General features: G+C 46.2%; 1 protein-coding gene across 1 annotated transcript; it reads left to right on the forward strand.

The window, feature by feature from the left end:
- The first annotated feature begins 359 nt into the window (after positions 1–359).
- CCDC92B (coiled-coil domain containing 92B) lies at positions 360–26108 on the forward strand. Its single transcript, XM_051996488.1, has 3 exons — positions 360–494; positions 8509–8556; positions 20272–26108. Exons 1-3 carry the CDS (start codon positions 365–367, stop codon positions 21015–21017), a joined length of 924 nt encoding a protein of 307 aa, XP_051852448.1. The 5' UTR covers positions 360–364; the 3' UTR covers positions 21018–26108.
- The last annotated feature ends 664 nt before the right edge of the window (positions 26109–26772 follow it).

Below are 26772 nucleotides of genomic sequence, written 5' to 3' on the forward strand. Positions count from 1 at the left end.
CATTTTACAGGTGAAGAAACTAAGGCTGAGAAAGGGTAATTGACTTGCTCAGAGTCATACAGCTAATAAATATCTGAGTTAGGATTCAAACTCATGTCCTCTGTTCCACAAAGGCTGAAGGGAATCCAATGAGGGGTAGCTCAGGTCCCAAGAGAACTATTAATGAAACTTCAATTTGGAGACCACAGTGACCCAGTACAGGTGTGTGGAAATGGGAGACTGAAGAATGGAGCGGGGACCAAGGCTAATGGGATCAAGGAGTGTGTGTGTGTATGTGTGTGTGTGTGTGTGTGTGTGTGTGTGTGTGTGTGTGTGTATCTTACCACCATCTCCCTCCCCAGGCAGGGCCTGAGCCGGGGTTGCGATGGAGACTATGTCCCTGGAGCACCAGATCCAGAGTGTTCAGCGGCACATTGCCTTCTTGAAGAAGGAGCAGATGGAGCTGCTGCGAGATCTGCACCTGGAGATTCTGCGCCTGCAGAAGCACTGCTCAGGTGAGGGCACCTTCCTCCCACCCCCTTCCCCAAAGGCCTTACAACACACATTCGTTTGCCAAGAGGCAGGGAGACAGTTCAGTTCTCCCCTAGGATCAGATGCACAGAGTTCAGAGAAAGAGGCAAGGAAGAGAAAGAGAAAGGGGAAGAAGAGAGGGGAGATAATAGAAGGAAAGAAAGGTAAGGAGGACAGGAAGTAGGAAGAGAAAAGAAAGAGGGGAAGAACATAGAGAGGAGAGGAAGAAAAGATGAAGGAGAGGGGAAGATATAGGAAAGTAAGAGAAAAGAGAGGGGAGAAGATAGAAGAAAAGAGCAAGAAAGGAGAAAAAGGGAGGAGAAAGAGAAAGGAGGATCGAGAAGGAAGATGATTGGAAGAGAAGGGGATGAAAAAGGAGATGAGAGTGGAAAATAGGGAGGGGACAGAAGTAGAGAGGAAGGTAAAAGAAGCAAATCATAGATCATAGATTCAGAACTGGAAAAGACCTTAAAACTCAATGAATCTAATGTCTTCATTTTGCCAATGACAAATTTGAGGTTTAGCAAGGTTAATGAGCTGCCCAAAACCACATAAATATTATGTAACAGAGGTTTGAATCCAGGTCTTCCTGTCACCAAGTCCAAAGCTCTATAAGACCTGCCATAAGCATTTTTATTTATGTATTTGTTTGTTTATTTCTTTTTGCTGAGGCAACTGGGGTTAAGTGACTTGCCCAGGGTCATACAACCAGGAAGTGTTAAGTATTTGAGGTCAGATTTGAACTCAGGTCCTCCTGACTTCAGGAGCTGGTGCTCTATCCACTGTGTCCCCTGCCATAAGCATTTGACTAAACCACCTACCATGCAACATATATTTGTGGGAAGAAAAGGAACAAGCAACTAAGGGAGTGAAGAAAGGCTTTTTGCAGAAGGTGGCTCCTGGGATGAGTGTTTAAGAAAACCAGAGGTTTCAAGAGGAGAAAATGAGAAGGAACGAATTTGAGTCATGATGGAGATGGAGTGTGGAACAGCAGGAGGGGAAGAAGAAAAGAATAGGAATAGGGAGGGATTTGAAGAAGAAAGGGAAAGATATTGAGAGAGAGGTGAAGCATATGGTTGGAAGGAAGAGGGAAATCACAGATAGAAGTAGAACAGGAGATTAAAGTTGACAGAATGGCCATGGATAAATGTATAGAACTAGACAGATTTCTTCATCTCTGCTCCCAGGAAAGGAGAGACAGAGAAATACAGAAAGACAGGGGGAAGAACAGAGGTATGGCTTCTTCTCTAAACCCCAACACACTAAGATACTTAGAGTAACAGAAATTTTGAGCTGCTCAGGAACCTCAGGAGGAGATGTTTCCAGCCATCAAATCGAGGAGACAACTGGTATGGACAGTTCCTCCATTCACAGAAGAGTCTCTGAGCATGAAAAGATTAGATGAAATGAAATGGAATAAAAAAGAAATGGAAAGGTTTGTTCCTATGTTTCTCTATTACATAAAGAGGCAGGGGCACGGGAGCTAGGAAGAAAGAAAGTTTGTAGCTTGTAAATAGAAGAAGTGAGGAAGGAGGAGCAAAACCAAGAATGGGCCAACCAGGGATTTATTCCAGGGCGTAGACATTATCTGGAGCTAGGGTTACAATTCTTCCCAGTGGAGTACGCTTCAACTCCTTAGCAGTCTAGAGACCACCACCATCTCCACGATTCATATTTTTCCAGGAAGGTGGCTAGTTCTGGCAACTGAAGTCAAGAAAATATGAATTCAAATGCAAACTCAGAAACTCAGAAACTTTCCAGCTGTGTCACTTAATAGCTGTTTGCCTGAGTTTCCCCAATTATAAAATGGGGATAAAAACAGCACTTGCCTTGCTAGATTCTTGTGAAAATCAAATGTTAAATATTAATAAAGTGTAAGCACAATGTTTGGCACATAGTAGGCACTTAGTAAATGCTTATTTCTTTCCCCTTTATCCATTTGCCTGAACCATCATATACATTGCCACTCCCTTTCCGGGCTTTCCATAGTACTTTCAGAGCTCCATAATACTCCTTTCCTAGGAATGACTTTTTCATCCACATCAATAGGGTGAAATCTTGATTCTCTCCCCAGAGTATGTCACTCCCTTCTCCAGAGCTGACTGGTAGCCATCCTTTGGATAGCCAACCACTGCCAACACCCCCTTTACCTGACCATCATATTTGATACTTCACTCCCTCCCCATCCTCCAAATTTTGCCCTAGGTGAAAAAATCCTTGATAATTGGTGAGGAGAGGAGTAGAAAATACTATGAAGACAAAAAAAGCAGCTCTTGCTCTATCCTCCTGAACTTGTCTGATGTCACCCAGGCAGTCAGTATCAACCAGAATTTGAGTCCAGAATACTGAATTATCTATTTGCAAACCCTGGGAATCTTCTGCTAAAACATCATTGATCTGAGCTGCCCAGATTTCACGGACTATCGACTTGATCTGTCATCCCGCCTTGAAAAAAGAGTCAGTGAGTCCTTTCCCCAGAGCACTTAGACCCAATTCTGGATGTTTCTTTTCATTCAAAGCTGAGGCCCTTCTGGTCCTTCCCATCCAATGTCCTGAGTCAGTACTTCTCCCTACCATCATTCTGCTAAATGAGCAACTTTAAACAATGATGGATGAACTGGACCTCCTCTTTCCCTCCTGTAGAGAAAAGCCAATTTCCTCACAAGGTTACAACCTTATGATATTTGCAGGATTCACGGGTGTGGGCACACCCTCCGATCAAAGCCGAGCCCAACCCTCCAAGATTTAACTATCTTCATTAATAGGTATGGCCAAAAAAAAAAAAAAAGTAAAAAGTCATTCCTGGTGATTGACTTCCTGGTAATGACCATATCTAGACTTGTCATCAGATTTCACTGATATGTTTTTGTTTTATTTTGTTTTTGGTCAGAGTTCAAAGTCCTTCAAGTTTATGTAGATGTTTGCTTTCTATAATCAAGTAGCATTGCATAGTAGCTAGAGTCTAGGAGTCTAAAAGAGCTGGATTCAAAACCTACTTTGACCACATCTAGTTGTATAATGATGGTCAAGTCACTTGACCTCTTAGTCCCTCAGAGACTCCCCAAGACTATAAATTGCAAAGAAAGTGCTCACTTGTCTTGGTAGTGGGAATTCCCTCACTAATCAGTTCCCTATAAACAGTGATTTCACAGATCCAGGGCCTATTCAAATCCCTATTGATCTCTGTGCATTGCAGCCCAAGTTAGTGATATATATATACCCTTGGATCTATCAAGAAGATGGGTCAAGATAATCACCAGGTACTCTGACTCCTACTTACCCCAGTTCAGAGGTAACTGGAAGATTGTATTATTAATTGTATTTTTAAAGGTTTTCCTGAAACTTCATTTAAGTTTGAGACATCCCTAAGTTCTTTTCTCACAATTGGCCAGAGACGACTTGTCCATTTTTTTCTGCAAATGAATAGTGCATCTTTGGGATAGAAAAGAACACTTTGACATGTGACCTCTCTGGATCACAGTTTCCTTCTCCCTAAAATGAAAGGGTTAAAGAAGAAGACCATTAGGCTCCCTTTCAGTCCTAGAGCTTGTGAAATTTTTGGGAGATTCCAAAGCTTTTACTCCACCAGGGCTATCAAAAAAAAAAAAAAAAAGGGCCTTTTCCTTCATTAAAGCTATTCCTTCCTCTTGAAAGCTCCCAGGTCCCCTGTTTGAAGCAAGTGTGTATTTAGAAATACAGACTCTCAGGACCACAGCCTGAAATGAGGGAGGGTCAGTTGGGGAGAAAGTCTTCTCCAGATTCTCTGGAGAAGAATCTCTGATCGAGCCTTTAGAAGCATGGAATGTGGGTGCTCGAAACCAGTCTGGTCTAATCTCCTTGTTACAGAGAAGGAAATTGTAGCCTAGAGAGAGGAAACATGGCCAAGATCACAAGAGCTAGATCAGAGAACCTGGGATTTGGAAGGGACCCCAACGGCAGCCTAGGATCAGCTATTTACTAATGAAATTTCTACACAGTATTCTTGACAAGAGGTCATCTAGTCTCTGCTTGAAGACCTCCAGGAAGAGAGAAGCCATCATCTTTCAAGGTGTCCCCTTCCATTTGGACTTCCTGACTGCCAATTTCTTTTTTGATTCCTCATTCCTTCTTTCAGGCTATGTTCTTAAGGATCGATGTTAGTGACAACATGCCTAAGTTTCTCCATTCGGGCCCTGGGGAGTTCTAGGGAGGAAGAAGAGGGATGAGGCTACAAGTTTCTCTTCCTTGGAGAAGAGCTTGTCCTGGCAAAATATAAATCCTCTGTCACTGCCTGGTCATGCAGGAACACTGGGTATAAAAAAAAGAAAGAAAACAAACAAACAAAAAAAGAAGCAAGAGCTGTCCACCATGGCTCCATCTCCCCCATGATAACTGGGCGCGCTCTCTCTCTGTCTGCATCTGTCTGTCTGTCTGTCTGTCTCTCTCTCTCTCTCTCTCTCTCTCTCTCTCTCTGTGTCTGTATCTGTCTCTGTCTATTTCTGTGTATCAGTCTCTATGTCTCTGTCTCTCCCTGTGTATCTCTGTCTTTGTCTCTGATTCTCTGTCTCTGTCGCTGACTCTCTTCACCCCCTGCCCCGCCTCTCTCCCTCTCTCAGCTTCTCAGCCTTTCATTTATCGATTAAGGTAAAAATAACTGAGTGAGACAGGGTCAGAAGCCTGGCCGGGGAGCAGCCTCCAGCCCCAGCCTGTTAGAAAGAGCTGAGGTGAGATCATCCCAGAGTATGGGCAGTTAGTTGTGGGCAGAGAAAGACAGAAAAGGGCGAAGGAATAAATACATAGTAAAAATCAGAGAAGAGCTGAGAAGAGGTGAGGGGGAGGTAGGGAATTGAAGGATGCAGGAGAGGAAGACCTTGGAGAACATGCTGTTGTTGCTGTTGTGCTCAGTCCTGTCCGACACTTCATGACCCCATTTGAAGTTTTTTTGGCAAAGATTCTGCAGTGGTTTGCTGTTTCCTTCTCCAGCTCCTTTTAAAGATGAGGAAATTTAAGGCAAATAGGGTGATGTGACTTTTCTAAGGTCACAAGGGCCTGATGCTCTATCCACTATGCTACCAACTACACTACTTCTACTAGACTCCCTTATCTCCAAGATGGCTTAATCCAACATACCCATTTTATAGATGAGCTCACATCTGAAGTGAAAAGTCTTTTCCAATTATTTGCTGTCTAGGGGAGAGGGGAGAGGAAGGGAGGGAGAAAAATTGGAACACAAGTTTTGCAAGGGTGAATGTTGAGAACTATCTTTGCATATCTTTAGAAAATTAAAAGCTATGATTTAAAAAAAAGAAATAAAAGTCTTTTCCAAGTGAGCTGAACTAGGACACCTATTATTTTTGATTTATGATCACTGGTCCTTGTAGACACAGATGAAGGAGGCAAGGTAATCCTTGAGTCCTGGAAGAAGATGGGGAGGGATAAGTGAAGATGCCAGTCCTGACCTATGGGCATCACTTCCCACCCTCCCTCCCGCCTGCACAGTGAGTGCATGGCTTAGCCCTTCTGCTCCATAGCCTAGCACCTGAGCTCCGTGCAGATGCATTGAGAGGCAGCTTCGAAGGTATCCAAGCCCAAGGGCCCCTCATCTGGGAATAAGCCTCCCATAGCAGAGAGCTGCGGGGAGCATCCCAAGTGGGCACCGGGGTTCAGCCAAAGGTTATGCCAGAGCCACGGCTTAAAGAATCTCCTACATCTCCTTGCGACCATTGGATCCTCTCCCCCCACACCTTGCCCCATGGGATAAAAGGCAGGGAGCACGAGCATCTCCCCTAGATTCATTGAATGTTAGAACTGGGATGGACCGGCACAGCCACTGAGACCAAAGCCTTCCCTTTACAGCAGAGAAAACTGAAATCAGCCATCTATAGCTGGTGCCAGCCCTGTTCCTCTGACTGCCGTCCCGGCTGGTTCTACAACCAGGAGGTTTGTGCCAAAGTCTTCGGGGCAGAAGAAAGGTGCCTCACTAATGTCAGGGAGGCCGGTTCTATAACCAGACAAAATGCATTTGATCTGGAGATGGATAAGGTTCCATGAGCCAGCTAGATTTGGGGTAGCCAGTTTATCACTTCTTCATAATGGGTGGGGAAAGTAATTCCCTCCTCAGAGACCTTGGGACCCATTCCCAAGGCTCCCACTCTCCTCCTGTACCATTCCCTGGGGAATACCCGGGCTATGTTTGTACTATCACCAACTTCCCTTATCCCTATTTTTCTCCCCCTCCCCACACTCACTGACTAGAACCAGACTGATCATGGAACCTGTGGCAGTAAGAGGGAAGCCTGTGTCCTTCTCCAGCCCCTAACATCCCCTCCCCCCTTGTACCCACAAGCAACTGGGGATTGATTTTTCCTTGTTTTTCTTCCAAGTCTTCTCCCTGTAACCCCAACCTTAACCCTTTCCAGAAGTTCCCAGCGGTAAATGGGATAAAATAAGCTGTTTTGTTCAGCCCTGCTCCCTTCAATAAATAGGACACCTTCGAGGTCTTGGAATGGGAAGAAGTTAATGGGTCCACTGAAAAATGGAATATAGTTCTCTCTACCTTTCACACCAACAAAACCCATCCACCTTTCCCATTAATCATCTTTTTTTTTTTTTTTAAAGGCAATCAGGCTTAAATGACTTGGCCAGAGTCACGCAGCTAGCATCCGAGGCCACAGTTGAACCTGGATCCTCCTGAGTGCAGGGCCAGTGCTCTAACTGCTGCACACGGAGCCACCTCATAATCAGCTCTCCATTACAGAGGCAGCTGTCTGTGCAGAGGATGATGGGGAAGACCTAATTGTGTCATTTAATCTGTTACCCGAATTTTCTTATCCGGAAAACAGGTTTCTGAGAAGATAACATGAGATATTTCCAAAGCACTTTGCAAACCTCCAAGTGATAGATGAATACTCCCTATCATGATGAGATTTTTCTTTCTAGGAGCTCCTGATGCTGCTGCTGCCTCCACCACGATGTTCTTCCCCGATGTCCCCAGAGGGGGGCAGTGTTCTCTGCGCTTCAATTTTCTTAGACTGTCTCAATCCTTCCCTTAGCTATTGTTTGTAAACACAGCTTATTTCTTCTTTTAGACTGCAAGCTCCCAGAAAGCAGAACTTTTTTTTTTTCACATTGCTCCATTTGTCCATAACTTCAGCTTCCCAGCTCCTCACAGCAGAGAGCCGGGGAGAGAGCACTGTGTGGCCCCCAGAAGCTGCATCTGGGGTCAGGGGACTGTGAGTTCAAACCCAGCTATTGCCACTTACTGCCAATCATTTCTAGGGTTTTCTGGAAAACATCCTAAATAGTATTACTTTATGTGGCACTGACTGGCTCATTCTTTCTTTCTTGATTTCTGTCTTTTCTTTCCTTTCTCTATTCTGTATCTCTCCTTCCTTTTTCCTTGCCTTCTTTTTTTATTCCTCCCTCTCCTTTTCTTTTTTCCTTCTTCCTTTCTTCTTCTTCTCTCTTTTCTTCCTTCCTTACTTCTTTCCTTCTTTTCTTCCTTCCCTCCCTCTCTCCCTTCCTTCCTTTTAATTTCCCCTTCTTCCTTCATCCCTTCTCTCCTTTCTTCCTTCCTTGCCTTCCTTCTCAGAGAGAATGCTAGGATTAACATATTGCTGAAGCCTGACCCCTAGCTTTTCAGTTGAATGATCTGATTCAGAAGTGATAGGGATTGCAGTGCCTTACAATACTTCTCAAATGCTGGGTATTCTCAATTCTTCTTTATCTTCCTTATCATTACCTTTATCTATCCTCCACCTGCATAATATGATGCTCACAGTGCACTAAACTCTCCACCAAGTAGCACTGAATTCCAGGTATAATTAATTCTCTTATGAGCATCTGAGGGGCTGAGGGCTCTTAGAGACTCAGCTCAGACACAGGTACTTATCTTACCTTTTCCAGTAGCCCCCTCTCAGAGGGGTTAATCTCTACTCCTAGAGATTGAGGAGTCACTCCCCAACAATGTGCACAGGTACACAAACATACTAAAAATAACTTCTTTCTTCTTTTCCTCAGAACTAACTCGTGACCTGGAAACCAAAGAGTCACAGTCAGACCAGCAAGGTAAGAAGGCAGTCCCTAAGAAGATAGCAAAGGGGGTGGGCAGAAATAAAGATCCAATCAAATCAATCATTCAACAAATGAGAAGTGATAAGAGACTGAACCAAGATGGTGACTGTGTGAAAGGAAGAAGGGGAAAAGGGAAGGACGAAAGGAAAAAAAAGAATTTACTTGAGAGGGCATTTATTCCAATTCAATCTTTTTAGATAGAAGGAGAAAGAAAGAAAGGAAAGAAGGAAGGAAGGAAAGGGAAGGAAGAAAGGAAAGAAAGGGAAGGGATGGAGGGAGGGAGGAGAGATAGGGAAAGAGAGAGGAAGGAAAGGGGAAAGGAAAGAGGAAAGGAGGGAGGGAAATGAGAAAAGAAAGAAGGAAAGAGAGAGATGCTATGGAGATATAATCCAGATGACTTGGTAGCTGATTGGATATGTGAGATGAGGGAAAGGGAGAAATAAGGATGACATTAATGTTTTGAACCTGGTAGTTAGAAGCATAGTGATGTCCGCAACAGAGACAGGGAAGTCAGAGGACTTGATTGAGTTGGAGGGAGAAGGGGAGATAATGACATAGTAATTACCTTTGACTTACAAATGTTGAAAATGTCCAATGAGCAATTGGAGTTGGAGATAAGGGACTAGAACGGGGCGGGGTGGGGGGGGGAGGGAGGAGAGGGGAGGGAATACTCAGGTTGGATTAAAAAATGAGAGTGGAAATCAAGAAAAATGCCCAAACTGGATAAAAAAAAAAGCTGGGTACCATTTTTGTTTAGACCATAGTTGAAACCATGAGAACCAGTTGAGGTCAAATAAGAAAGAGAAATCTAGAAAGAGAAAAGAGTCCAGGATTCTTAATATTTTGAGGTATCAGGTATTACATAGGGCATTATATAGAATAATAAAATAAGTACAAGAATGGTTTTCTTTTTCTCCAGATGTTTTAGCATCTGGTAAAGAATTTGAATGGAAAGGCTGGGTTGAGTGAGAAGGGGGCAATCCTCTGGGATTTCCTTTACCATATTTGGTTCCTCAGGTGATAGGGCATTTATCCTTTAGGAATCTGGTCATATAGAGATCCCAAATTAATGGAGGTGGTTTTGCTGCTAAAATATTTTCAATTTATAAAAGAATTCACAGAATTTACCTTTCTGTAAAGTTAGAGACATTTAAGTCATTGTTTGTAAACTTAGTATTTAAACATCCAAAGGGAAACCTTGTGTGGAGGGTAGATTTGCATTACAAAAATAATGGGTGGGAGAGGACCAGGTCCTGAGTTTACTGATCTTTATCTGGAGACAAGGTTGTAAATTTCCTCCACCGAAGAATTAGAGATTAGGAGAAGAACTCACTTTACATAGAGATTGAAACTGCACTGGTCATTCCTTTGATTTGTTGTTTTTCAGTCCTTTCACTTGGTTCTAATCCTTTGTGATCCCATTTGGGATTTTCTTTGCAAAGATACTGGAGTGATTTGCCATTTCCTTCTCAAATTCACTTTACAGCTGAGGAAACTGAGGAACACAGGGTCACACAACTAGTCAGTGTCTGAGGCTGGATTTGAACTCATGAAGACGAATGAAAAAAAAAATGACTAAACAACAAATTGGGTAGATAGGGACTGAATGAACGATTCCTTTGACTTCCTTTGAGAAATCCCAGAGGAAGCATGGCACCTTTTCTGCAACTTAGAAATTACTTAGCACATGAGAAGTGCAGGATCACACACCAAGAAAAGTGGAAGTGGGGCAATTCGACATTTATTAAGCGCTTATTGTGTGCCAGGCACAGTGCTACACTACAGTAAGCAGGAGTCAGAAGGATATGGCTTCAAGTTTGACCTCTGATACAGACTTGGTAGATCTCCTATCTTCTCCTTCACAACTTTTCTTTTTCTTTATTGCTGAAACCTCCCAACATACCTTGAGATTTACCAGGCAGTTTATTTTCTTTTTTTGCTGAGGCATTGGGGTTAAGTGACTTGCCTAAGGTCACACAGGTAGGAAGTCTTAAGCATCTGAGATCGGATTTGAACTCAGGTCCTCCTGACTAGAACTGGTGCTCCATCTACTGTGCCACCCAGCTGCCCCTGGTAGTTTTCTTTTCTAAGGGCCAAGTCTTAAACTCCAATCACTCTGGCTCTCCATGGATCGAGCCCCAGGCCAAGCCCCATTCGGGCATTGTTTGGGTGCTGATTGACAAGAGTGAAAGTAAATAGAATTTTCTGTTTTGGCCACAGACTCTGAGCTTTTCCCTCCCAGACTGGATTTTTTTTTTTTTTTTCTTTTGACTAGGTATTAAAAAAAAAAAAAAAAAAGGCCTTTCTTTGTCTCATTTTTTTGTTTGTTTGTTTTGTTTACCTAGCCCTAATCACTGAATGGGTGTTGCCTTTGTCAAACAGATCAGTTAAAGATTTTAACTTTACTGCCTCTAGGGCCCTCTGGAGTCCTCCCCCTGGACCCAGATGGCTCGGGAGGAGAAAGTGAAGCTGGGAACTTTGCACTCACTTAAAACCAATTCACTTGCCTGTCATGGCATCCCTCCCTGAAGTCATGGTCCCCTTGGAGAGCAAAGGATGAGCAATACCAAGCAAACACCTCGCTGCTCTAACACTAGGAGTTACAGACGACTCCCATTCTGTCTGACAAAAGGAAGATCTAGGCAAGAAAACAAGGGACATTCACGTGGTTTTGTTTGCTTGTTTGTTTGTTTTTGTTTTTTACGGTTTGGGAAGTGATTGACTTCCACGCCCTCGATTAAGCTACTTGACAACCTTGTGAGGTAGATGTGACAGATGTCAATACGCCTATTTTATAAATGGGTACAAGAGGGGTTAAGCCAGAGAGCCAAGGCAGAGTGTGAAATCTCTGCTTCCTATATGCACTCAGAGAACATGGGTTTGTAGACCCATATGAGCAACGAGAGGTAAAAGGTGAAGGGGGATGGGGAGGAGAAAGGTGTAGCAGGGGCAGAAAGGAAGGTGGGAACCAGAGCACACACTGCAGGTGGTCCCTTATCCTGTCATCCCCTCTGGCCTAATTCCTTGGGATGCTCCATCAGGTTTATCAGAAACTTGACCCAGGGTAAGAGCCTCTGACAGCTTCTCCCAAACTATTTCAGAAAAGCCCAAATACCTTTCCCCCCTCTCCATCCATCTTCTCCATCCACACCCTCCCCCCACCCCCCAATTCTGAAAGGTTGATCAAATCAACTCTGACATAGCTTCAGGGAGCAGAGTGAACTATGGGTTCCACCCACGAGCTCTGGCACTTTCTAAACTTTCTAACCCAGACTCTCCTCGGAATGTAAAGCCCTTCAGGGTAGGGACAATCTGTGCTCTTGAATTTATATTCCCAGTTTAGTTCCAAGTTTGGCTAAATGAAGGCACTTAATAAATGATTTTTTTCTATCCAGGCCTTCTGTAAAGGCTAATCCTAGGGATTAAGGAAGAAAGAAATGAGGAATCCAGCCTCAGTTTTGGAGCTGCTGTGTGATAGATAAATCAAATTTTCAATTATGAAAGACATCTTCATGACCTCATTTGGGATTTTCTTGGTAAAGATACTGGAGGGATTTGCCATTTTCTCCCCCCAGCTCATTTTACAGTTGAGGAAACTGAAGAAACAGAACAAAGTGATTTATCCAGACATTTACTGTGTCTGAGGACAGATTTGAACTCATGAAAATTAGTCTTCCTGATACTGTGCCCAGTGCTCTATCCACTGTGCCACCTAGCTGTCCCAGATATATGTATATATATATATATATGTAAAGCATTTATTAAAATCTTACTATGTGCTTGACACAAAATGCAATATATAATACTTGCTAAGAGCTAACACTATTAAAAGATCACATATAAAGACCCCTTTGGAAAGGGCGGGGTGCACTTGAAGAGACCCTGGGAAAGTGTCATGGATATTTGAGGCTCTGAAAACTCACCTATCAGAGCCAGGGGGTCTAAGGGTAGAGTACAAGGCCGCTGAGAACAATAGAATGTTGAAAAGACTGCTTGAAAGTGATTTGGGACAGCTAGATGGCGCAATGGACAAAGCACCAGCCCTGAAGTCAGGACGACCCGAGTTCAAATGTGACCTCAGACACTTAACACGTCATGGCTGTGTGACCCTGGGCAAGTCACTTAACCCCAACTGCCTCGGGGGAGGAGGGGCGGAGTGGTTTGAAGGTCTAGACCTCAGCAAGCCAAGGCCATTGAACAGATTGGGGGGGAAGGAGACGCGGCAGCCATGTGTAGCATCATCTCACTAGAGACACCCCCAGACTCCTCTCCCTAAGATAGTCCCACATACAGGTGAGAGCAAGGAAATACCCTTTGTTCTAAGGAACTTCCAAGTCAGCCTGGAACCACATGGGACCATGTAGGGAAATCAATCTATCAATTGATTGGTGATTACAGCTCCTGGCCTGAAGTCAGGGAGATAAACTCAAATCCAGTCTCAAAAACTTATTGACTTTGTGCCTTTGAGCAAATGGCTTAACCTGTTTGCCTTAGTTTCCTCATCTGTAAATTGGGGTCACTAAGTGGTACAGTGGATAAAGCTCTGGACCTAGAGTCAAGATTCATCTTCATACATTCAAATCCAGCCTCAGACACTTAATAGCTATGTGACCCTGGATAAGTCATTAATGCTATCTGCCTCCATTTCCTCATCTGTCAAATGAGCTGAGAGAAGGAAATGGCCGACTACTTTAGTACCTGTGACCCCAAATGGAATCACAAAGAATAGGACATGACTGAAATGACTGAACAACAACAATAGCACTCACCTCCCAGGACTGATTATTAGGATCAAATGAGACAGTAATTGTGAAGCCCTTAGTCTTTGCCATGATTATTAAAATAAACATTTATAAATAATATTTATTTTTAAATTAGTGCCTACAGTATGTGCTAGGTACTAAGATCCAAACAAAGAAGTAGGAGACAAGACTTTGAATTCAAAGAAAGGGCTTAGTGCGATAGGAAAATAGGAGAACAAAGAGTACACATGTAACAAGGAAAGAGTAATGAAGGGAGAGACAGCTAGCATAAAGGAACTGGGGCTGGGAATTATAAGACCTGGTTCCTAATCAGAGCTTATTTTGGATTTGTTTTTTAACTTATTAACTGTGTGATCCAATACAAGTCCTTCAAGTTCTCATTTTCAAGCCCTTTCAGCTCACACCCAGTGATTGTTTCCTCTTCTTAATTTCCATTCCTACTTTAGTTCAGATCCTTATTACCACAATCTTCAATGGCTCCCCATTGCTGAGCAAATAAAGCCCAGAGTCCTCAGATTGATATTCAAAGACTACTCAAGCCTTTCCTGGGCCCCTCTAACTCTCACTAGTGCTTTCTCTCAGAGAACATTCTCCACATACTCTGCATGTATCTTGTACATAGCTAACTCTTTACATGTGCTCTTCCCATTAAAGTCCAGGCTCGTTTTGGTTTGGGGCTGTTTTTTTTTGTTTGTTTGTTTGTTTTTGTTTTTGTTCTTTTGCTTCTCTTTGTATCTTCAGCTCTTAACACAGTGCCTGGGACACAGTAGGTGATTAACTCTTTGCTTTTTCCTTTTTCCTACAAGAGTTGGTTTGATACAATGTCTTTTTTCCCCCTTTCCTTTACAAACACCAAGTTCTATAAAACTTGGAGCCACTATTTATTCTCCTTCATGGAGGATGCTATAAATTGTTACTTATTGCAAGTTGAGTTACTTATTGTAAGTTAATTACTTAGTGTAAGTTGAATTACTTAGTGTAAGTTGAGTTACTTATTGTAAGTTGAGTTACTTACAAAGTATCGAGGAAGACTTTAGGCAAAATCTAAGAATTCAGTTACATTTGCTTCAATTTCCCAAGCAGCAGCAAACGCCTTACCCCACAAAGTGATGCAGTTCCCAGAATGCTGGACTCAGGAAGACCTGAGCTCAAATGTAGCCTCATACATTTATTGTGTGACTTATTGTGTAGACTTAACTTGCCTGCCTCAGTTTCCTCAAATGGAAAATGGAGATCACAGTAGCACCTTCCTCCTAGTATTGGATCAAATGAGAAAAAAAAAAAAAACCGTAAAGTTTAGCACAGTGCCTAGGGCACAGTAGGTGCTGTAAAATGTTAGCTAGAAGATGAAGCAAGGAGTTTTAAGTAGCTGTTGTTCCTCTGTCCCTATCATTGGCTATCTAAGCTGTCAGTCAGGATTAGGCCAGCCCCTTGGTCTATAAGAACTAACTTAAAACCATTCCTGGCTGATTTAATGCTGATCCTTCTGTGCGCTAGTCAGAGAAATGAGGGGAAAGAAAGCAGTAGGGGATTAGTCAGTTTCCTCCTTCTATGTTTTCTGGCCCCAATAATCATTTCTAGAGTTGGTCTCATTTATCAGAGATTTTCTGCCCAGGGAGGCAGGTATGTTCTGGCCAAAAAGAACAATATCCGCTTCCCCAAGAACACTTTGTACTTTTCTGTGTCTTTGATCATGGCGGTTTCCTTTTAAAATTGGGAAATCCAGGCCCAGGAACATTAGTTACTTTTCTGAGGCCCCCCCCCAGGTGGAAGCACAATGCCGCCCACCACCACCACAGTGGCCCTCGATGATCTGCCACATCCCTCCCTTCTGCCGCCTACCAGCCATACTCATGTGCTACCTCAATCTCTAATCCCACTTTCCCCCATCATGGGAAATGCAAACATTGCCCATCAGGACTCCTTATACTGAAGAGATGTCCAACTAAACACACACACACACACACACACACACACACACACACGGTAGTATTTGCAATACCTCCCAGGGCTGTTTTTGAAAACTGAAGGGTTGTATTGTTATTATTATTAATGATAACAATAATAATAACTAGAATTTATAGAGTAGTTTTAAGGTTTGCAAAGCATTTTACAGGTTACCCACAGCAACCTATTGAGATAAAAGCTTCTCTGCATTTTACAGATAAGGAAATTGATTGAGGAAGAGGTCAAATGCCCAGGGGCATACAGCTAAAGCCTGAAGGATAAAGTCAGTTTAAGAGTCGGCTATTTTCTGGCAACAGTGGAGTCTTTCTAGATTCTGACAGGAGATTGGCTTCAAATTGTGATTCTATGGCGACTGGGGGTGAGGGAGAAAGAGAGAGAGAGAAACAGATGGAAAAAGGGATAGAGGGAGGGAGGGAAGAAGAAAAACAGAAACAGCAAGGGGAGGAGAGTTAGAGGGAAGGAGGGAGGGAGAAAAAGAGAAAAGAGACAAAGAGAGAAAAAGAGGAGAGAGAAAGAGAGACAGAGATAAAGACATACACATAGTGAGACAGAGAGACAGAGACAGAGAGAGAGAGACAGAGACAGAGACAGAGAGAGACAGAAAAATGGAGGGAAAGTAAAAGAAAGAGAGGGAGAGAGGGGAGACCAGGAGTCAGGAAGGCATCCTTTTCCACATCCTGAGACTGAGAAAGAAGAGGGGACTTGCTTAGGTGTCAGAGCTGGGACTTGAATCCATTCTCCTATTCTCAACTCATAAGGACAACCTCATCCCCCACCCAGGAGAATACAGAAATATAGATAAATATTGTCCTGGGAGGAGGGGAGAGGGAAGAGAGAGAAAACTGGAAAGATAAAAGTAGGAGTCTGGAAGGTATCTTGAGGAAGGAAGTTGAGAAAGAGAATGATCGTGAGAAAGATCCCAGAGATAAGAACCTGTAACTCAAATTTGGAGCTAGAAGGGACCTGAGAGACTCCATCTAGTCCAATCATCTCACTTCAGGGAGAAGAAAAGTGGAACAGAGAAATGACCTGCTTAAGGTCATTTGGGCTATAAGAAGAAGAGTCAGGATTCAAACTCAAGTCTTTTGACAATATAAAGACTACCTTCCTAATGCTGGACCTTACTGTTTCCCCAGACTAGGAGCAGACTAGGAGGATGCTCAGCCTGGGATTACTGGGAAGGGACTGCCTGATGGAATTCTGTCATTTTAAACAAAGTTATGATCCATTTAAATTATTACTATTACAATAAGAATAGACATCTATAAATCTCCTCAAGAGGAATAAAGTTATTCATTCTCTCAACATAGTCAGGAGAAGTAGGAAATATTAAAAAGTATTTAAAAAAAAGTGCATTGTGAAATCTAAAGAGAGAGGTTGTTGAGGGGCAATCTAGGAAGGCTTCCTGAAAGAGGCAGGAATTGAGTTATACTTTAAAAAGATTGTACAGGTGAAGAGAGGGAAAGAAGATATTCCAGGAATAGGGATCATTTAGGAATAGGATGTAAGTTCCTTACCAGCAAGGAAACTGCTTTTTTTCTTTGTATCCCTGATGCCTGACTCAGTTCCTTGTATATGGTATGGGTTCAATAAATGTTTGTTGAATTGATTGAATTAATAGGGTACATTTAATTAAACAATATCTGTACAGCACTTTGCAAACCTTTAGCTATTATTAGGTTAATCCTGATTGTGGCACCTTGTTGCAGCAAAATAATTTGGAACCAAAAAACAGATTTTAATCTAGGTTCTTCCATTTACCTTTCTGGTTCTCCAGTTTCCTCCCCCATAAAAACAATGGGATCTGATGATCTCAAAGATGTTTTTTCAGTTCAGCATCAGTGATTCAGAGGCCTAGGGGTGACCCTGGATTTTCAAAATTATGCCAGCTGAACACAAGCTTGGGCAGGTCTCGCCCTCTCCGAAAGATTTAAATTACAGACCCGGGAATAGAATGTATGTTGTGTGAGGACCAGCCTGGCTAATTCTGAAAAGCTCAGCACCAAATAGAACAATTTTTCTGTCCCAACAACTCTATAAAGCCATTCTCTTGTGGTAGGGAAAGAAAGGGAAGGAAGAAAGAAGAGAGAGTGAGGGAGAGAAGGAGGGAGGGAGGGAGAAAGGAAGGAAGGAAGGAAAAGAGGAAGGAAGGGAAAGAAAGAAAGAAAGAAGGAAAAAAAGAAAAGGAAGGGAGGGAGAAAAGAAAAGACAAAGAAAAGGAAGAAGGAAAGAAAAAGGGAGAGAGGGAAGGAGGGAGGAAGGAAAAAAGGAAGGAAGGAAGGAAGGAAGGAAGGAAGGGAAAGAGAGGGAAGGAAGGAAGAAAATAAAGGGAAAGAAAGAAAAAGAAAAGAAGGGAAGGGAAAAGAAGGAAAGACAAAGAAAAGGAAGTAAGGAAAGGATGGAAGGAAGAAAGAAAGAAAGAAAGAAAGAAGGAAGGAAGAAAGACAAGGAAGGAAGAGAAAGGAAGAAAAGAAAGAAGGGGGAGAGGGAGGCAGAGGAAGGAAGGAAGGAAAGGAGGGAGGGAGAGAGGGAGGGAGAGAAGAGGGAAGAGAAGGAGGAAAGAAAGCAAGCAAACAATTGCAGGCTCCTAAATCTAACTCAAGAACGCTTCTGGTGCCACCTAGTCTCGCCCCTCACTTGACACAGCCGGAACCTGAGACTAGGGGAGCTATGGCCAAGCTTAAACAGATAATAAGTAGTATCATAGCTCTAGGGTTAAAAAGGCCTTGTGGGGACATCTAGGCCAACTCTGTCATTTTACAAAGAAATTTAGTCCCAAAAGATTAAGTGACTTAAGTGACAGGTCCTGAGTTGAAAAGCAGAAACTTGAAGCCAGGCCCTCTGCCCTCTGCAATGGCTGGGGCTGTTGCAAGAACTTGGGTTTGAGCATCATCTCGGCTATTTTCCTGCCTGTGACCTTGGGCAAGTCTAGGCTCTCTGGGCCCAGTGTCCTCATCTATAAAACGAGAAGGTTGGGCTAAGCTGAGCAGGCACTTTCTCTCACTGTAAATGAAGATCCAGAATTCCCCGTGTGGCATTTATGGCCTTTCCCAAGCTGGCTCCATCCATCTCTCCCAGACTTATTGCACACACACCAGTCCCCAGAGCCGTGCACCCTGGGGGCTCAGCCAGCCCCGCCTCCCAGCTATTCCTGACACACATGACATCTCTGTCCTTGCACTGGTTGCCCCTCACCACTGAAAAGCAGCCCTTTCTCATCTCTGTTCCCTTTACTCTCTACTATCATTCAAAGCTCAGCTGGTTCCCCCAGCTACTGCCGCCCCCACCCCTTCCCATTCCCTCCCTACTCCCCCCCCCCCCCCATACACACACAGTGCCTTTGCTCCATATATACTTGGTATGTGCTGTCTCCTTGAGGGCAGGGATTGTTTCAGTTTTGTCTTTTCACTTAGTTCCTGGCATACAGTAAGCACTTAATAAATGCTCCTTGACTCATTCTGTGAGGGTGACGCTAATACTTAAAACTCCCTCCTTCACGGGGGCTATTGTGGGCACTGGCCTTGGAACATCTTAAAGCTGCTTCTCACCTGAGTATGATGAGATTTGTTGGCATGGGAACTCCTGGTGAGGGAACTCTCTCCACCCTAGATGCCCCATCTGGCCATGATTTATCCATCTGTTTAAACCTTGGGAGTTGCCTAAGGCCCAGAGAGATGAAGTCATTTGCTCTCAACCCCACAGGGTCACAAGTCAGGGCTGGAGTTGGAGCACTCCATCTCCTATTTCTCGGTGCTTATGCTCGTTATTAATGAGCACGTATGAGGATAACAAACCTAGAGGTGGGGTCACAGGGACTTTCCGGGAACCGGTAGTAAGTCTCCCACATGGGGGAAATTTGAACCCAGACCTAAATGTTTATTGAAACCCCTAGGACAGAAACTGTCACAGAACCACAGACAGCAAACTGGAAGAGGCCTTAAAGAGCAGCTAGTTGATCCTCACCATTTTATAAAACAGGAAACAGAGGCCAAAAAAGGGGGAAATGACTTCTACGAATAATAACTTAATAGTTTGCTCTGCTTTCTGAGGCTTCAGCCCTTTCCTTGGAGTGGGAACTTCACTGATCTAGAGCTGGAAGGGAAGTCCAAGGGCATGAAGTCCTCCCCATTTTACAGAGGAGGAAACGAAATCTTGAAAGAGCAAAATGATTTGCACAAAATCACACAGCTATTAAGTTAACTCTACAGTGAGAGTTCTTATTTTAATTTCTGTGTGTGTGTGTGTGTGTGTGTGTGTGTGTGTGTGTATGTGTCCTGGATCCCTTTGGCAGCAGACTGTTGAAACCCACGGACTCCTTGTCAAAATCATGTTTTGAAATGCTGGAGATTAAAAACATCATTATAAAGAAAACTGATTGTATTGAAACAGTTATCAAAATATTTTCAAAAACAAGTTCACAAGTGCGAAAGGAATGCAAATCTAGAGCGAGAAGGTCTCTGAGAGACTACCTAGTCCAACTGGGCCCCATGTACATATATGAATATATATTTACTTATTTTTGTGTGTGCATGTGGTGTGTGTGTGTATGTGTGTGATCTCATCCTCATAACCCTCCTGGAAGTGAGCGCTATTTTTCTCCCTATTTTATGGACGAGGATACTGAGGTGCAGGAAAATGACTTGTCCAGGGTCACACAACTAGCAAGAGAGACAGACTTTGAGCCCAGGCCTCTGACTCCCGGGCCTCATTCAACTGCATCATTGCTCTCGACTCAATAAATATTTTAAGCAGGGGGCTTACTAAATGCATGTTGCATGGGTGGGTGAGGGAACAGAAGAAAGGAGGGGTGGGTGACTGAAGGAAGGAATGGGGGGCGGCTAGGTGAACGACGTGAGGAACGGTGGAGAGAATGAAGCTGGGTTTGGGGGGGGAGGGGGCGGCTGTGGGAACAGCCGGCCTGGGTCCGTGAGTAGCCCGGCGGGCGCCCTTCAGCTCTCCCTCCCGTCCCGTCCCGCAGAGGAGGCGTCGCGGCAGCTGGAGGCCAAGTGCCGGGCGCTGGAGGAGCAGCTGGCGGCGCGGGAGCGAGGCAACGGCGAGCTCCGGCGGGAGCTGCGGCAGCGGGACGCGCTGGTGTGGGCGCTGCGCTCCAGCCTGCGCAGCAAGGAGCGCCGCTTCCTGGAGGAGCTGCGCCGCCGCAGCCACCGGGCCACCGTGCTGGGCACCGAGCTGCAGAAGCAGAGCGAGGCGGCCGCCTACCTGGCCTTCCAGCTGCACGCGGCCCGGCAGAAGCTGCACGGGCCGCCCCGCGCCGTCCCCGGCCCCGGCCCGGCCGCCGTCGGGGGCGCCGCAGCTTCCGGGGGGGCGGCCCCCGCGGGAGGAAGCCGGGACCGCGCTCCGCAGCCCGACGGCGGCCGGGCCAGGAAACGCGGCCCCCGCGCCCGCCGGCCGCCCCCGCCCTTGTCGCTGCTCCCCGAACCGTGCGTCCTGGGCGGCGCCAGGGACTGGGCTGCCTGGGAGCTGGGCTGCAGGCTGGACGAGGCCGAGCCCGAACCCATGCCCGACCCCGCCCTCTTCCTCAACGCCCGCAGACCTCCGCGACCCAAGACCCGGGACAGCGCCCCCCCAACCTGCGCCAGTCCCCGCAAGCCCCCGCCCCGGGAGCCCCCCGATGCCACCGCCCCCACCCAGCCCCGCTCCTGCAAGAGTCCGCCCGGGCGGCGGCCGGCCGCCCCCAGCCCCGATAGCACTGTCGACCTAGAGTAGGGAGGAGGCTGGGGGCAGGGGTACAGCGAGATGGGACGGGACCCCTTCCACCCCGGGGCGGACCGGGTGGGACGTCACCCCCTAGGCCGAAAGCTAGAGCCCTGGCACAGGACTGACCCGGGAGGGGAGACACACCGGAAGCGCCTCGGGCGCCCTGCTTGGGCCCGGAGAAGTCAGAGAGGGTCTGAGCCAAGTAGAGGCTGGAAATGGGGGGGCCTGTAACTGAGTAGGGACGGGGGGAGCTGATGGAGGGACCTGCTTTCCTCCACCCCACTCATCCTTTATATTAACAGTCTTCTCTGAAACTTGGCCATTTAACTCCCTCCGCTCACAACGATGCCCCTTTGCCCTTTGGGAAGGAAACAACCAGGTCCCTCCTTAAAAGGAGGGGAGGGGGACGATGGGGAGAATAATTGCACATTTTTGTAAAAAGGAAATTATTTATCTATATTATCTCATCTATCCCCCTTCCCAGTGAGAGGGTCGGAGGGAGAAGGTCGCAGGGAGTAAATTGACAATCTCGGCAGGGAGGAGAAAGACGGGGGAAGTTGCGGACAAATGGTCTTCTGGGCCTTTAGAGCCAGGGAAAAGGCTGCTGTCCAGAGAAAGGAGGACAAATCTTGCCGTCTCTATTGTCCCTAAGACCTTGGAGCTGCCCTCTCCTATCCCTTCTCCGCCCTGCATGGCTCCCGCACCCCTTTTGCAGGGCAGACCTCTCCATAGCCAGTCCAGCTATTTTGCAGAAGGGGCGGGGCCGAGGCTTCCCCTGAGAACGTGAGTATATCCCCTTTTGCATCAGCTTTGCAAGCAAGCACGGAACACTTTACCCCCACCCCCACCCCCTTTTGGCACCCCCCCACCCCACCCCAAGCCTAACATCCCTCAGGGGACCCAAGGAGAAGAATCCACCTAGTTGGCGTCTTTGCTACTTGTTTCTGAGCTTGTTACTCCCAAAGGATGAGTGGGTGAGGTGGAGCTGAGGGGAGGGGAGGGCCCCCTTTCCTGCAGTTTCAGCTTTTGCTGCCCTGGGCCCCCCTGGGGCCAGGTGGGGAAGTTCCCTTCTCAGATTGCTGTAGGAGGAGCTGGGAATGGGAACCGGGCAGGTTACCTTGGGAGCTTTTCTGGGGCCTTGTTCCTTGGTACTCGCTTCAGCTGCATCCCAATTAGTTGGCTTTGACCGAAGGGAGGGGTGGCTGCCGGGAACCGAGTCATTAATGTAGGTGTGGGGCTGGGGGAGGGAGGGGGTCCTCAAAGTTGTCTTACAACACTCCTGCCCCACTGCTCCCAACTTTAAATATCCAGGAGACACCTTCCCCGTGGGGATGCTAGATCTCTTGATGTCCATTTTGCTTATGTTAGGAATTGGGAATTAGGAGGAAGTAAAGGATGGAGAGAGAGACACTCCCCGATGCGTACAGCCTCAGCTTCCAACCCAGCCTCTGCAGGGCCTGCTAGGTTCCCCTACTCCTGGAACTAGGAGAAAGTAAAATTCAGGAAAAGGGGGGGCTGGAGGCCAATCCTAGGGCAGTGGGGAGAGAAATACACAGGGTGCCTCCTCCCTGGGCGCTGGGTGACTGGATGGGAGTGGAATGGACATGAATGTACACAGGGCAAACTTAGCCTATGCTGCTCAACCATGGAATGGGTCTGGGGGCCCATTTTTGGTTCTTTAGCTACAGGCCATAACTGTCTGGACTTCTCCCCAGCTGTCACCCCAGAACCAAGAGGGGCAATCATTGGATCTCTTACAAATCCCTGGGAAGATAATAGAATAGTATAGGGGAAAGGCACTTTTCTCTGTTTTCCCTTGCTTTCTCTGCCTACTTTGGGTTCCTCTTTCCTGCTTCCAAACAAAGGGGAGAATCCCTCTCTCTTGGGAATTGGATCAGGAAGAGCCCAGCCCCCTAGTAGATCCTGTATTGAGCCCTAAGTGCCTGTGAACAGTCTTCCAGGGAGCTGGAAAAGAGGATTTGAAGGAAGTGGGAGGAAAGAGCAAGACCTTTGCCACACATCCACAGTCCCCGGCTTTCCCAACAGGCTTTAGCCTATTCTGTTTTCCAAAATAATTTTGATTTCTCATTCATCTTCTTTTTGTGGGGGAGGGAACAGGAACATGAACTCAGGATCCTGTTCCCATCCATCCTAGAGAATCCACTTGGGTGCTGGAGAAATTGGGAGGTAGGACAGAGTCAAGGCAGGGAATAGGAGGGGTAGAGGGGGGTCTCTGGTTCAAGATAAGGAAGATGGGAAAGGGGGAAAGGACACGGGTCTGAAAAAGCTCTTTGGGCTAAGGGATGGGCAGAGACATTCAAGTTGAGGGAGATGTACCAGAAGGGCCCCATATTCACACCTAATTTCCTCAGGAGGGAAGTTTTGAAAAAGATTTTTTCCTTTATCCAAATCTGGGAGATTGGGAAGCTTGGTCCCTGGCAATCAGTCTCCACAAAGGTTCTCTTGGAAAGCCTGGACAGCTCCCTCTCTCCTGGGGATAGGAAGTCCTGAGCAAGCAAAGGCCTACCCCCAGTGCACTTATAGAAGCCCAGAGCACATGTAGACAGTTGTCAACAGGCAGTTATCCTGATGTGACACGATCCTTTGGGGAGTCTAGCTAAGATACCCCCTTACAGACCCCGCAAAATTACATCCCTGCTGTGGGGCCCTTGAGAGTCCCTTTTTTTGGCACAGTATCTGCTCCCCTTCCCCTGCTTTGATAATGAAACTGCTAAGGCTTGCAACTTCACAGGCTGGTTAAGCCCAGTCCTTTCCTTTCCTCCCTCTGTCTTTTCCAGGCTCTAGAATCTGTTTTCTTTCATCTGAGTCTTATTTCCATGGTCTCCATCACATGCTCTCTGGGGCCCAGCCTCACTCTGTTTTCTGAGTTTTGTGTCATTTCTGTGTCCTTTAGCTGGGACCTGAGACAGGGGGAGGAAGAGAAAATTCAGGTGTTCTTCCTTTGCCACTGACACAAGATCTTCCATCTCCCAGGGGAGCATGGAGTGACTTTACTAGTTTATTTTTCTTCTGTAGCAGTGAGGAGGGGACTTTCCTTATCAGCTAATAAAAGCCACTGTTCCCTCAGCCCTGTTGCACTAGCCCTTCTTCTCTTCTTCCTGATTTGGCTCCTCATCTCCAAGGTGCCAGACTTTCCAGAGAGCCTGCACCCACACACAAGCCACCATCTAGCCTGGCCAGCCTCTCCTCAGATGACCCCATCTGGGCTTCCCAACCTGCCTCTTCCACATGCCCTCCCCCTCCCAGCAAATGGAGATAATAACACTTAATCATTTGCAGGGTGCTTAGAGATCCCCAGATGAAAGGCTGTGGCTACTGGGAAGCTGGGGGAGGAGAGTCATTGTGCACTCAGCTGAGGCGGAAGGAAGCAGAAGATATGGGAAAGGAATCAATCTCCACACTCTGACATACTACCGATATCACCAGCACTGAGTAGTGTCTGGCACATAGTAGGCACTTAATAAATGCTACTTAACTGACTGACCACTCCTGGGGAAGGGATGCCAAATTGACAACTATCCAGAAATTCTACCTCCAGAGACACTCTTAAGGGGACAACTAGAAGATTGATCATAGAGGGAAGAGATCATAGATCAGACCTCAGAGGCCAGCTAGCCCGGCTCCCTCATTTTACAGAGGAGGAAACTGAATCCTGTAGAGTTTAAATGACTTACCCAGAACCACCTGGTAGGTAGCTTCAGAGGCCCTCCGACAACAAAGCAAATACTCTTTTCTTCTGTACGGGAACAGGGCCTTGATAGGATCAGTCAAAAGGAAGATCTCGTCCCCAGCTCCCAGTCCACCAGATTCTAACTCCATCTTTCTTGTGTCCTTATCCCTAATTCTCTCCTGCAGGCCCTCCTCCCTAGCCCTACCTTCTACCCCTTGGATGAGGATGGGGAGAAGGTGGGAGGTGGGAAGGGCTTCCTTCACTCTGCCCTACTGAGGTTGGAAGGTCTGTTTACAGGTGCTTCCCCTTCCCCTCAGGCATGGGCATAGCACAAGCTAGAGTTATATGAGCCTGGCAAGGTGAGGATCTGGGTAGGGCCATCCTACTAAAGACTCCAAGGAGCGAGACCACTTCTTGGCTTGGGGCAGGGAGCTGCGGCCCCGACGCACCTGAGAGCACCTAAGCTTTTCCTCCTCTCCCTTTTTTCTCTGCTTTTGAAATGCTGCTGACATTTTATTATGAACTACAAATTGCACTTTTCATCTCTCTTTCCCATCCCGTGGGGAGGACTAATTAATTAAATCCTACATTAGGCCAAGGTGTTCTCAGATGGGATGTGGGCAGGTGTCTCAGCGAAGCCCACTGTGCCCTCACCTCTCCCCAGTGGGAGGGAATGCCCATTGTAAAACCTTCCCCATGCCACACAATTTACTCTCCACCCAGTCATGATGGTGCACCCAGGTTGCCTTGATCCCCACAGAAAGTACCTTTAGTGCTAACATGAAGGGGAGGGGAGTCCAACTGGGTCATGTCCCCAAGTAATCGAGGGGATCTGGGGAGTAGTTTGGCCCATCTGTCCGGGAGGCAAGGACTCTCATCTCCAGTGTCTCCCATCCCATCCCATTCCATTCTCAGACCTGGGTAGCGCCCAGGGTCTGAGATTTTCAGGCTAGAAATATGAACTCTGTCCTCTTCCTTCCTCTACCTATAGAGACTCCCCTTTCTGATCAGGGATCAATAGAGACAGAAATTCCCTCCCTCCTTGGGAAACATACCAGGTTCAAAAGAGCCCCACCCTCAAAAGGTACAGTTCACCTAGCTTAGGGCTGGAGGGGGAGTGGAAATAGGTCCATATCTCCCCTTGGGACGGCCCATTTGGTGAAAGTAGGAAGCCATTGGGTAACATAGATGGTGGGGGGCAAAGTAAGCCTGGCTTTCCCCTTGGGCAGGAGGTTGATGGGAAGAGAGCCCAAGAACACAGGGCGGGGAGGTGCTGGGCTTTTTCAATCCAGTGCTTTTCAAAGTATATTCTCTTCAGATCACCCACCCACCCACAGAATTAGAGCCCTGTGCTGTAAGCGTGACTGTGGTATGCCTTATTCTTAATAAAAACATGAGGAAAAACCCGAGCCGTGTCTTCTCTCTGTTTTGGCCTGGAGATTGGGGAGGGTTAGTGGTGGGACGAGTTGGTGAGAGACTTAACTGGCTGTTCTGAGTCACCTTCCTCAGAGAAGAGAGTGGAGGTCTGAGCGTCATAGAGGCAAGGTACACCAGAGATAGATGCGCTTGGATGGAGCCATCAGAATTCGTTTGTGGGCTCGGAGATGACAAAGTAAGCCCATTGTCTTCTGGGACCCTTCTCTAAGTTCACCCGCTGTCCTCGTCACTTTGACTAGCTTCAGCAAAGGTAGAAAGGAAAGGCATGGATAGATGAACAATACAATATAGACCCAGATCAGCAAAAGGAAACTCTTCTGACTCCAAGTCAAATCAATAAATTAGGAAGCAATTATTCACCATCGACTATATATAGGCACTGTTATAGTCTAAGTTTTATTGTTACCTGTTCTTACGTTACGTACATTACATTACGTTATGTTTTAATAACATGCTCCCTCTCCCCAAACTTCCCTTGTAACAAAAATATTGAAACTATGTTGGAATACATGGGAGCCACCTGACAGTGGCTGCTGGAGATCCAACCCAGACCTGCAGAATGGATCTCCTCTTGTGAGAGGATGATACAAGAAGACTGAGAGGCCGTTGCTCTGTCTGATCTCTCTCCTCCTCCCT

This window comes from Antechinus flavipes, chromosome 4, assembly GCF_016432865.1.
Source record: "Antechinus flavipes isolate AdamAnt ecotype Samford, QLD, Australia chromosome 4, AdamAnt_v2, whole genome shotgun sequence".
Taxonomy (NCBI): domain Eukaryota; kingdom Metazoa; phylum Chordata; class Mammalia; order Dasyuromorphia; family Dasyuridae; genus Antechinus; species Antechinus flavipes.